This window comes from Chamaea fasciata, unplaced genomic scaffold (genome assembly GCF_029207755.1).
Source record: "Chamaea fasciata isolate MVZ Bird 193981 ecotype frontalis unplaced genomic scaffold, bChaFas1.0.hap1 SCAF_1, whole genome shotgun sequence".
Lineage (NCBI taxonomy): Eukaryota > Metazoa > Chordata > Aves > Passeriformes > Sylviidae > Chamaea > Chamaea fasciata.
In genome coordinates this window covers 31,493,158-31,505,951 of record NW_027094086.1, presented here as the reverse complement: position 1 = coordinate 31,505,951, position 12,794 = coordinate 31,493,158, and the positions used below count along the sequence as shown (strand labels likewise).

Below are 12,794 nucleotides of genomic sequence, written 5' to 3'. Positions count from 1 at the left end.
GGGTGGGTGTCAGCAGAGCTGATTTGATGGTGACTAGGAGTGTTCTCCTTGGCACTGAGGGTGTGTTCCAGGAGAGGGAAACTCAGTCTGTGGTATTACGTGGGCGTGTATCTTTGTAAGCCAAAGATGAGAATGCCCATGGGTGTGTGGAAATTTTCACACTGCTTCCTGGGTAGCAAGCTTTTGGCAAATAAACTCTTTACCTTGGAGGTCTTTGAGTTTACTGTAATAAGGAGGCATTCTGGCCCAGCTCATTTGGTTTCTTTAGGGTTTTTTAGTATGGCCTCCATGCATACCCTGTCCTACATGTGCCAGCCATCAAGAGGGGATACAGATAAAAATATGTGTTTTGCCAGCATTCTAGATAAATATGACAGGTTATTGACAAAAACAGGATGCCTTCCTAATATGTCCACCACAACTCACTATATTTGTAAAGCAGAAAATAGAGTGAAGGTGTGTTCCTACCTAGAATACATGGGAAACAAGAAAAAAACCCCTTTGAATTAACACTTTTTTTTTTGGCAACCTACATTTCTTACTAAGCTGGAAAGGTAAAAGAACATATTGCTGCTTATTAAAAAAAAAATAATAAAAAGAGAGAGAGAGAGAAAACCAAAACTGTTTCAGTGGTGATAGGAGTTTGAGATTTGCTTTTATTTTCAGGAAGACTTTTATGGAATTAACCTTGATTTTATTAGGTTGTGCTGTATTTTATACCACAGTCAGAAAGAATGATTACATTTAATATGGAGAGCTGAACAATTAACAGAGTTAATAGTCTTAAAGATAAGATAGGAATGCTTTCTGCATGTGATCCTGAGGTCATCAGATTTAAAGAAAAAAAGCAAGAAAACCACATGAACAAAACCATTATTGTAGCTTTCTCTTCACAATTACTGCAAAATTTACTTTGAGAAGTTATTTCTTACTCAAATTTACATTATCACCTATCTCAAAGAAGTGCTTAGCAGTTTGACTAATTGCACAGTTTTAAAACTTTTGCTTACCTTAGGCTGATATTTCTTGGCTGTCAGTAGTAGATGACTTAGGCTATTTTATGCTATAAGCTGCAGTGTTGTTCAGAATTTGAAAAACAGTGCAGGTGTCCAATATGAAAAGAAAACTGCTGTATGGAAGTTGGAATACTAGTGAACAGTATAAAGCTTGAACTGACATAAGACCAAAAGCTGTTCATCATTAGCTTCTTTCATCAACTGCTCTCATTCCAGGACTGCATTCTAATCCACCTAAGGCTGAATGAAAACATATTAATATTTTACCACAGTGATTTAGTATACATTAATTGTTCATGATGTACTTCACGATGCCAAAAATCCCCCAGAAAGCATATTTTTATGAGTGCAAGATTTGACTGTAAGAAGTTTCCTTAGCAAAACATGAAAAAAATAGTATAAAGAATGTCTTTTCTATAGCATACATTTTTCCATATTAAAAAATCAATTGAAATGAGTTTTTATATGACAGAAGTATGAAGGGTCAATTCATTCCCTCTCTTTAGCAGTCACTAAGGGACCTTTTTTGGCAGCATTGAAGAAGTTCTGCTAATAGCAGAGGGAATAGTAGGATTTGATCATGTCATACATGATATCTTCCATCTTCCATTCATTCCCTTATTTTAAATTTACTTATATGCCAGAATGTTTTCAGGACTGGCATTTTGAAATAAAAAATATGCAATGGATATGTTTGTAAGCATATGGGTTTGGTTTTAAAGAGCCAGATAATATTTATAGAACATACTATCAAAAAGTGTACACTGAAGAACAATAGATAATTCTAGTTAACCTGTAAGCCTTTTTATATTATGCTAAGTAGCATATTAAGGCAATGAATCATTTGTTATGCAACTAGTAATTATTTTATAGGAAATACTATACAAATACAACAAATGATTGTAGAAAATACAACAAATTCTGCTACAGAAGAAACTTTTCAAACTGAGCCATCAGGTAATATAAAATTATTCCATCTCATGATGAAATTACAATGATTTCCTAAAAAATATTGGCTGTCAACAAATAGCTTTTCATCAATCTTAATTTAATATATTTCTTTAAGTAAAAGAAAGAAATGTTAGATGTGTTTAAAAGCTGTGAAACCTTGTACACTTCCAGTACTGTGAAGCAACACTTTATGAGTAATTTTTTTTTTCCCTGATTGAAGACAGTAAATATTCTAAAATTTCAGTCATATTCTTAAATATTTTTAAAATTTCCATTTTTTGGTATTATTTTTCTTCTGTCATGTATAGGAAGTATTTGTAGTCATATCAGTTGTTCTTTTTAAGAAGTAACTTCTGCAGTTTTTTGATATCTCCTTAAATATAATAATGGATGAATGGTTTAAAGGAAAATGAATAGCAATAGGATGAAAAGTACAGCCCCTGTGGAGAACTTCCAAAATCTGAGGAGAATTTGTGGAAGCAGTAACACAATTGTAAATATGCTTTGGTTTAGGGATAGGTCGTTGAATAATACAAGAATCCTCTTGTCATAATTATGTTACTGGGCTCTGCTGGAGTCAGGAGACGAACTGGCCTGAGACTGCATCTACATGTCCACAAGGAGACAGGATGATTTGTGACTCTCAGGTAACCCTGGGGACATGGGTATTAGAAAGATGAATTTTAAAAGGCTTCTTTTTTTTTTTTCTAGGCCTTTTCATGTAAATTTGCCGCCTTCATTGGTAACTTCTCTGTCATAAATTGCTTTAGAAAACATCTATTTATTTATTTATTTATTTATTTATTTATTTATTTATTTATTCGAGGCATTTATTATGGGGTTCTCTTACAGCTACTTTTACTGAGTAAGGGCTGCAGACACTTTTCCATTCAAATATGCATTTCAATGCTGTATATACAGTTACTAGCTCTTGTTAATTAGGCATAAATTGGGTAGTTTACCAATATATGTAATCTCTATGTAACTGTTTTTCAGCAGTGTAAAGGGTAGTTTTCAGTAAAGAATGTGTTGAGAATAATAACATTTGAAATTCTGCTATCCAACACTTGAAAGGCCCAGATTAGCAAGTGAAATTCTGCTGTTCAGTTATGTATGTGGCACAGATTCAAGCAGCTTTACAGGAGGGTTTTTAACGGGGTTTATACATGCCATGTCTACCAACTGATGAGCTGTGGACCTACCCAGAGATTCTTCATTACAGAGGAGGTGATTAATATTTCTTTTTCCCCCGTTCATCTGAATGGTGCTTGGAAATGCCATGCAGCCATCACATCTTGTATGAAGAAGGGTTAGAGCAGGAAGCCACTGTCTGAGAGGCTGCAGGGTGCAGTGCCTGGAGCCATTGCAGCAGCACGGTGTGTGATGGAGGGGATTTATGAAATGGTCTTGCTGCAGACTTGTGTGACTTGAAACCTTGCTTAAGGACGCCTACAGACCTAGGTCATTGCCAGTAGGAAAGAACACTACCAGCTGTAAAAAGGGAGATTTTACAGCTGTCTTTTAAAATATGTAGGTGGGTGATTTGGGTATAGTTTGAGATAGTCCATAATCATATCACATTTCCTTATTGTCCTGACATGAGAGAGCAAAACGGCATATGAACTTACAGTCTGTACATGGAACAACCAGAGTAGTTTGTTTGGAACTGTTTGTACAACACATTGACAGCAAAATATGCAGCAAAGCAAGAGGGATAGGAAGCTTCCTGTGTGCGCGTCCTTGGGCTCGTGCAAGAGCTAGAACCAATAGAACTCCTGATAAGATTATTTCAAAAAGCATTCCAAGATTATCAGAAGGGTTGCACTGTATCATAAAAGAAAAAAAATATCCAGGTGAAATACAGCATGCAGAAGCAGTTTTCCAGCTCCTCCCATTGCTGCACTTAAGTGACACAGTTATAGTTAACTTTGGATTATCAATCACTGTGAAACAGAATGGGAAGGTTGTACATTTGAACAGCTTTTCCACTGCTTTTGCATTCAATGATGCGGCTCTCAGAACCAATACTGGACATGGAAATGGCAAACTACAGTGAAGTTTTAGATCCAACATACACAGCACTGGAGTTTGAAACTATGCAGATTCTGTATAATGGCAATGGTGAGTTCTGCCCTGTGAGGCAAATTCAAGCTATTTAACAGAGAAAGTGAAGTTTAGTAATGTTATAAGGTGTTAGTTAAATGTTTTATTAATGGAGCATTTGTGGGTTGTTTTCAAACTACAAATCTGCTCTCTTACACTTCATCGCTGACTCTGAGTTAGTAACATTGTAATTCTTTAAGGAAAATAAAAGAGGGGTTATATATAATAAAGTATCTGTACTGTCACCAGTCAGTTAATCAAAGGAAAAAAAATGGTCAATTCAGCAGTTGTTTTATTTACTGTAAGACAAATGAATAACTAGTATTGACAGTTTGGACATGGAAGTATATTTTGTATATAACTTTCAGAAGGAAAGGACAAAATTATCCAGAGGTTTGTGAAAAAAAATTAGCTACTGTTTCTTGACGCCTAGTTTGTAATTGTTGTACTAATATTTTTTTTATTTAAGTGTTAATCTAGCCTTTCTAGCTAAGTGTATATTTGCAGAAGAGTGATTTAAAAAGAATCACATCAGTTTTCTAGAGGATAATGCTTAATTGAGAAAAAGTATTTGCGTTTGGCTAATGTAACACTTTAGGCAGATTTTTTATTATGCAGTTTTTGAGGAGTTTTTTCAATAATTTATGCTTGAAACAGAAAGCATACCATTTCATTCTGCCATTGAGTACTGACAATAAAAACCCCAAAGAAATGTGAATAAAATTATCAGGTGAGTTTAACTACTCAAAAATGGTCTTTCAAATCTTTTAATAAACTAAAAATGTTGATTTATGGTATCTTAAAGTGTAATTCATATGTATCTTTAAAAGGCAGAACCAATAGATAGTGATTTGCATGAAAAATATTTAGCACCCGCATTTCCACATATTCCTGCCATATAGAAGCTAATTAAGTTTTTCTTGTTGGGCTTTAAGTTTTATCTGAATTTCTCATGTTAAATTACAGCAAGTTTAGTAAACAGAAGGGTAGATTTAGTTATTGATTTAGAAAGAAAAGCCAGAACTTTATGCACTAAGTTTGTAGCTGTCCACAATGATTATATAACTTTAGATGATTTCTCTGCTTTTTGTTCTAATATGGGTATTTCACTGGTCTTTTGTTTTTTGCTGAATACAGCGTTTTTGGATCTGTTAATGTTAAAATGGGAAGGCAGGTTAGGGAGGTTGTGCTTGGTTGCATTATGTGTTAGCCATAGAGCTGGTTAAATTATCACTGAAAGTGATTAGTTTGATAATTATTACTTATCAGGTGCAGCCTTTTTATGTTTAGAGTTTGTTTTGAGTTTAGCCTAAGTATTTTCTTACAGCATTATAAAAAAATTGTCTTGTTACAGTGCTAGTTTGGAACTGAACTCTCCTCCTTATGGACCTCCCTGTGTATCTTTTCTAGTTGTTTAAATTTCTTAGAAACATTTAGACAAGTTTAACTTGCCACATTCAGGCAGATTACACAGTTCTGTTGAAATCAAAGAATTTTTCAACATCAGGTCAATTTTCTAGACATTTTGTTTCAGAATAATACCAAAGACAATAAGTATGCCTTTATGTGTATATACATGCACAACTTACATTGCTGTGAAATGTTTCATCATAACAATTAAATATTGTATTTCTAATTATTTTGCTATATGATGCAAAGTTACAGGACTCCAAAATAAAAGTCTTATATTTTTCTAAACCAATTCTGTAACCTAGATTAAGAACAGTTTAAAATTTTCCAGTCATGACAATCCTAATTTTAAAATAAATTCTTTACAGAACTGAATTCTTCTAAGATTTAATTTTATTTAATAATTTTTAATGTAATTCCTAGCAATTACAGCTCTGCAAAACAAAATAGAAAGGTTGCTTCTCTCTTTATCTAAAGAACTTAACTTTTAAGGTGTGTGGGACACAATGAAAATTTTGTAGTGTATTTGTGTTATACATTTCAGTTGTATCTATACAATATGAGTAATATTGTTTTTCAATCTTAACAGTTTTACTGCTCATCCTGTGTACTGTTCATGAACTCATGTACTTGACTTTTGAATTCATGTTTGCATATCTAATTCAAGTGGCACTCTTTCCTCTCTTGGAAAAAAACAGCTACAAATGCTTAGGGTATGTTTTCCTTCCATTTAAACCAGAAGCAAAACAGAAAAAGCTATTTTGCAGTTGTATCTTTAAATAGGGCTGTTAACATTGTGACTCAAAGAATAAATATATCTGGTTTAATTTCAGGTGAATTTATTCAGTAGTGTTTACCATATTCAGTGACTAATTGTTAATCACGTAGCTAATATTCTGTGCAAGAAAAGGCTGTGCCAATGGTCCCGTCAAAAATATCTTCAAGGAAATAACAGTGATCATAGCATGCATTTTTGTTGTTTGGTTTTTTTATTAAGTTGTACAAAACCCTTCTTTTTTGTTTCTTTTTTTAATGTCACAAATCTTTGTATGAGAGTTGCCAGCTACTGCCAGTGTGAGAACTGATACATGAGATCTTTACCAATTGAGACCGCTTTGTGCCAAATTTCCTCTTCATGTTAGTAGGAATGTATGTGTAATTATAAATGCAGAAGTGCACTTTAATTTTTAGCCCTTCCGCTGAAAAGAGTTTAAGACATGATTATTTGTTGTTATGAACTTCACGAATTCTTTTAACATCTCTATCATTTTGAAAGTGTTCATGTCAGTAAGAACCAGATGTAAACAGATGGATCATGCTATATAAATTTTAAGTGGCAATTAAAAGAGAAAAGGCCAGAAAAAGCCTCTATTTAGGTAAAACTTGGTCATAGGGTGGTTTTTGGAAGTCTTACCCATAACTATGTATTTTCTTGTCTCTTGTCAGACAGTTCAGGAGAAGCTGTCAACATGAATACTGCTGACAATGGGATCAGTAGTCTCTGTGCAATATGTGGAGACCGAGCGACTGGAAAACATTATGGTGCTTCCAGCTGTGATGGATGCAAGGGATTTTTTAGACGTAGCATAAGGAAAAACCACGTCTATTCATGCAGGTATTTCAAAAGTTCATCTAGAGGCACTAAATTAATGAATTTAGGCAAAAATTATATTCTGACCTTAACAGAATTTTCAAATTATGTCAGGGGATTTTCAGCTTTTCCTTAAGGAGTGCTACTTGTTATTGCACATTCCAGAAACTAGGTTCCAGATGCTTGATGATGTTGTTGATATCATTACATCACTCAGAAGCTGTTTCATTATTTTATTTATGATTACAAGGGTCATCCCCTGGAAAATAAAAAAAAAATTTAACAAAAAATTTTAAAAAAAGGAAAAATGCTTATATTTTCCTTGCAATGTGAAAACTGTAATTCTTAACTGTTTTCTATAATTCTTTCCTTATGAAGGTAGTTTCTGAATAGAAAGTCTAAGATTTATGAGTCTTGTTTTAAGGGCTGTACAAACATATCTGCACATATTCCCACTTGGTGTGTCACACAGGTCTTTGGGGCAGCCATTTCCCCCCATCTGTCTGAATGGCAATCTGTTAATTTCTGAATGGTGCCCAAAATACCACAGTGCACCATGTTTGATGAAATTATACGTATAGGCTCAGGGCCATAAACTGTCCATTTTGAGTCATGAGCAGAATATATGGAAAACTCAATGAATTTGAACAAATCACTGAAGGAAAGCCAAGATTTTGTTAGTGATGGGGCTACAAAAGTGGATTCTTGTGTGAAGCTGTCAGAGTTGTCCCCTGTGTCTAGTGAATCCAATGCCAGCCAGCTTCAAGATGGCCAAAGCTGAGCCTATCAGCAATGGGGGTAGTGCCTCTGGGGACAATGTTTCTAAGAAGAAAATACAATTATTGTGCAGAAAAAAAATTTAGCCAGAGAAGAGAGGAGTGAGAATGTGAGAGAAGAACAGCTCTGCAGACACCAAGGTCAGTGGACAAGAAGGGGGAGGAGGTGCTCTAGGTGCTGGAGCAAAGATTCTCCTGCAGCCCATGGTCCAGATTATGATGAGGCAGATGTCCCAGTGAAACCCATGGAAATTCACAGGGGATCAGATATCCACCTGAAGCCCATGGAGGACCTCCTGCTGGAGAAGGTGAATGCCTGAAGAAAGGATGTGACCCCATGGGAAGACTGTGCAGCAGCAGGCTCCTGGCCAGACTTTGGAAGGAGGAGCCCACACTGGAGAAATTTTTCTGGCAGGACTGTTGACCCAATGCTGGAGCAGCCCAATCCTAAATGACTGAATGCTGTGGAAAGCACCCATGCTGGAGCAGTTCATTAAGAACTAAGCCCATGGAAGGACTAACATTGAAGAAGTTTTTGGAGTACTGTCTCTGTTGGGAGGGACCTGACACTGGAGCAGGTGAAGACTGAGAGGTGTCTTCTCCTGAAGGAGGAAGCAGCAGCAGAGATAACATGTGGTGAACTGACGGTAGCCCCCATTCTCTGTCCCCCTGTGCCATGGCATGAGATGATGATAAAACTTTTATAAGAATGGCTTGTTACTGGAAATGTTGTGTCCTACACTCTTCCTTAGTTGCAAAATATTTTTATGAGGAAACCTTTCCTTTATAGCACAGTGATACAGCATGGACATACCCCTGAACTGGTGTGTCAAGAGCTGACATAAGTGATTTTAGGAAGAGCTCTGCTTTTGAAGAGTCTGTTTATCTAACAAATACATGCAAAGAAAAGAAAGGCAGACCTAGACAGAGAGCGGGGCAAATGACTCATATGCATTCCCTTTAGGCACACCTGTAGATGTGTGTAATAGCCTGGGTAAGCTGCCTTGCAGTGTCAGGCTCCATGTAGTTCCTCAAGTCTTAATTTCATTGTGTTGGTTCCTCTCATTTCCTGTTTAGGTTGCCACCTGTAGTGATAAAATATGCAGCTTGTTCATTTTTATCTCCCAAAACAAGGAAACACTGCCAGACAATGGTAATGGTTTTGCATCTAAGGGGCTCCTCCATGCCAGCACCATTTGGTTTTTTCCTTGATTGTCCTTTCCTTTTACCCTTTGCAGCTTTTCTTCTTTTTTTTTTCTTCCACTGCTATTTGATGCAGCTAGTTACTGACATACCACAGATCAGTTGAGGTGTTAATGATGTACATAACTACAAAATTTTCCACACTTGCCTATTCCAATGCACACATGTGTTTATACACACACATATATTCCTGGAAAATTAGCAGGTATGAAACACCTCTCAAAACTGATTAATAAAGAAGAATCAATGCAACTGAAGAAGAGTCTGTGGGTATAGACATTATTCTGGCAGGACAGATAAGTTTGTTTTCTTCTTTGTAATCAGGGTGCTACTTTATTAATGCTTTATACATTTACCTTTTCTTGTCTCTGATAGATTCAACCGACAGTGTATTGTTGACAAGGACAAAAGGAATCAATGCAGATATTGTCGTTTAAAAAAGTGTTTTCGAGCTGGAATGAAAAAGGAAGGTAATGGAGTCATTTATTATTTGATATACAAAGAGAAAAAAATTCTGAATTAGCTTTGAAATATAATGAAAATTGTAAAAAACTCCAGCAGAATAAACCAATGGAAAGTTGCTACAATACCTTCATAATGGGGAACTGCTTTTATATTGACGTGAAATATATGTCTTCTAACTTTCAAGTGGGTAAACAGTTCTAGCACTTGGAACATCATCAAGTCCGTGGATTTAAAGTGAATTTTCAACTGTTTAATTCATGAACTCTGGCACCAAAATTCATTGATTTCTACATATTAAGCCATATGCTGGAGTATTTCAAACCATGAGATTTTACTTAAAATGCTTACCAAATCTGAGAAATACAATTTTTATCTGCCCTAAGTAATTACAGGGTCAATTTACTGGTTCTTCCCTTTAATTTAAACATATGAAGCATCTGAGATAGACAAAGGACTATGAAGTTGGGTGAAAAAGTAGTGAGAAGAGTAGTAGTAGCTGTCAGTGGAGTGTTCACATCAATTAACAAAAAATCCAATTTCCCTGGAACTTAATACAGGAAAATTGCTACTTATGCATCTCACTGACAGATATGAGAAATGTATCACAGTGATTCTTCTGTCAAAGTGGAAGGATCAGATCACCACAGGAGCAGAGCAATAGGGAAAGAAAGGCAGTGCAAATATTAGAGGGTTGTTTTTTTTTGGTTTGGGCTGTTGTTTCAAGGACAGTAATAATGTAGAGGCAAAAGATGTCCTTATCTGTTTCAAATACACACTCAAAAGTGGTTTGTCACAAACTTTGCTACCTTTTTTGTTTGGAGCATGGTTCATCTGCTTGCAGGCCAGTCTGAAATGTGAATACTTAGTTCTCTTGTAACATGGCTATCATTCTTTTTGTCTGTACAGAGGAAGTTTTTTCTTTTTGTTCTTAAGTATCTGTCCTGTAGCAGTACTTTGCTAGTGATCAAGTTACTGGTATGAGATAAAATGGATTTTTTCTCCCTGAAGCTGGATGAGGATATTCTAAACAGCATTACATGGGGTATGAAATAGGTTTCCCTGCTATTGTGGATATCCTTTAAGACACCTTGGCCTTTTGGAATTTGAGCCATTAAGTCAGTAATATGTTGTATATTTGTTATCAATCTGATATGAAGAAAAGCAAAGATCTGTATACACAGCAGCCCTAGAAGTTTTGCAAATATCAGAGCTTTACAGACTTTCAAGACCTGGAAATAAAGAATATTTTATCTCAGAAGGGACATCTGGAGTTCATCTAGTTCAGCCCCCACTTAAACCAAGGCTGACATCTAGGTTCAATCAGGTTGCCTGGGAGCTGTCCAGACAGATTTACATAGTCCCTGAGAGGGGAGATTCAACAACCTCTTGCTCTGCAAGCACTTTCAGTACTTGACCACCCTCATTGGGAAGGGATTTTTTTCCTTATAATTAGTTAGAATATCTCTTAGTGCAGTTAGGGTAGTGTCTATTGGGTCTTATCTTTTCATTATGCATCTGAGAAGAATCTGGCTCCATTTTCTGTAAGCTACAGAAATGAAGACCCTCACATCCATGTTGGTTCTCTTTTTGCCACATAAGCAAAAATGTCTGTCTCTACTTCACCTTGTGCATCTTGTGGATTACATCTCCATAGCCCTCTGCTAGACACTACCTAGGTTTCCAGCATCTTTCATGTGCTGGGGAGCCCAAAACAGAGATATGCTCATTTCCCTCAAGATGCTAATGCAGCCTTGTGCATTGCACAAAAAACCTTTTAACCCACTTAACGCTACTCTGCCCTACTCTGACCCTACTGCATCTAAAACTTCTAAAACTGCTTTTGTTTTGTTATAAACTTCTCTATATAATCAGGGCATTTCTCAGAGTATAAGTGTAGTATGGAGTCTATGATAGTTTCTCACGTTTCTAGCAAATCTCTTTCTTTTCTTCAGGACAAAGATAAGAAAGGCTTCAGTTATTAAAAGATTTACAAGTCCTCTTTGAGAAAATGTACCACCCTCTTCATGGGGTCTCTGTTTAAAGAAATTTTAGCCTGAATTGATGAAAAATTTTTAGCCACATAGTCTAGTCTAATAATCTGAAATTATGTGTATGTAGAAGAATATTAAAGCATGCACCTGCGGTTTTAAGTGTGCCCACCAGTGATTTTCACTAGTGGTGTATTGTCATGATACCTTACTATTTTTGCAAAACTAATCAGTGCTGAACTTATTTTAATTATCTATGTTTGTTTCAGCATTGGATGTTTGTTTCAGCATTCTTTTACAAAAGGTTATGTTTTTTCTTTCCTGTCTACAACACACTGTGTGTTTATCACCACACAAGATTTCTTCCTGTGACCTTAATAAAAGGCCCATCAGTGAGTGTCTCTGCAAAAAAGTTAGTACCTGTCTGGAATAAACTGTGTGCATTGTTCAGATAAACCCTGAACCTACTCAGTGCACAGAGTATTTTTTTTTTTCTAATTGAAACCTCTTGTACTGCATTTTGTAATGCAGATTGTTTCCTACAAAATAGCAAATGTATCTTTGGAAATGAAGCTGCTGCTCTTAAAAGTCTGTGAAACACCTCATGCAGTAGAAAGATTTCCATCAGCACAATTATTTTTTCCTCCTTTTTTATTTTCCTTGGCCTAATCTTGGACATGATCTAGGTTTTAGAAGGATCTGACAGTTTTTATTTTTTTCTTCTTCCTTTAGTTCAAAAGTATACGATCTTGCATCATAAGCCTTGCATGTGCTGATTACATATTACTTATCCAAAGCTCTTTCAAATGCCTGTTTTTGGACCCCATGAGACAAAACTTACTGAATTTACTGTCCTAAAACTTCTTTGGCGCGCTGGTTTTTGGGTTTTTTTTTTGTTTGTTTTTTGGGTTTTTTTTTGGTTTTTTTTTTTCCCCTTTAACTTAGTTAATGTTCCATAAAGTGGTTAGGAATGCAATTTTACTGAGGAGGAACATGAGATTTAAGTTTCAAAATTATTTTACTAGTGGATTAAATTAATGATACATTCCTGTTTCATTGTTTCCTGCAGCAGAGCATGAGTAGGGCTTTCATACTTCCTCTGAGAAATATTTTTTTCAGTGATGATGCTGTACCAGTTGACCTGTTTGGCAGTCTGGAAATGTCCATTTCTGCTATCTGTCATATCTGTTGTCATAAAGCCTGACTTATTAAATTGGTTGAAATTGAGACCATATGTTCAAGTTCAAAGGAAGAAAAAGGTTTGACTGTAATTAAGCCAGTGACAGAAGTG

General features: G+C 35.7%; 1 protein-coding gene across 2 annotated transcripts in view; it reads left to right on the top strand.

Annotated features, from left to right (window-relative positions):
* The window catches only part of HNF4G (hepatocyte nuclear factor 4 gamma), a 61,853-nt gene that overhangs the window by 36,206 nt on the left and 12,853 nt on the right, over nucleotides 1-12,794 (top strand). Inside the window, exons 1-3 of one of the 2 annotated variants that reach the window (XM_066179930.1) lie at nucleotides 3,971-4,088; nucleotides 6,927-7,095; nucleotides 9,426-9,520. In XM_066179930.1, coding sequence (XP_066036027.1) covers nucleotides 3,971-4,088; nucleotides 6,927-7,095; nucleotides 9,426-9,520 — 382 coding nt within the window. Of the gene's footprint in view, nucleotides 1-3,970; nucleotides 4,089-6,926; nucleotides 7,096-9,425; nucleotides 9,521-12,794 lie in introns of those variants that run through there. The other variant, XM_066179939.1, reaches the window with a different exon arrangement.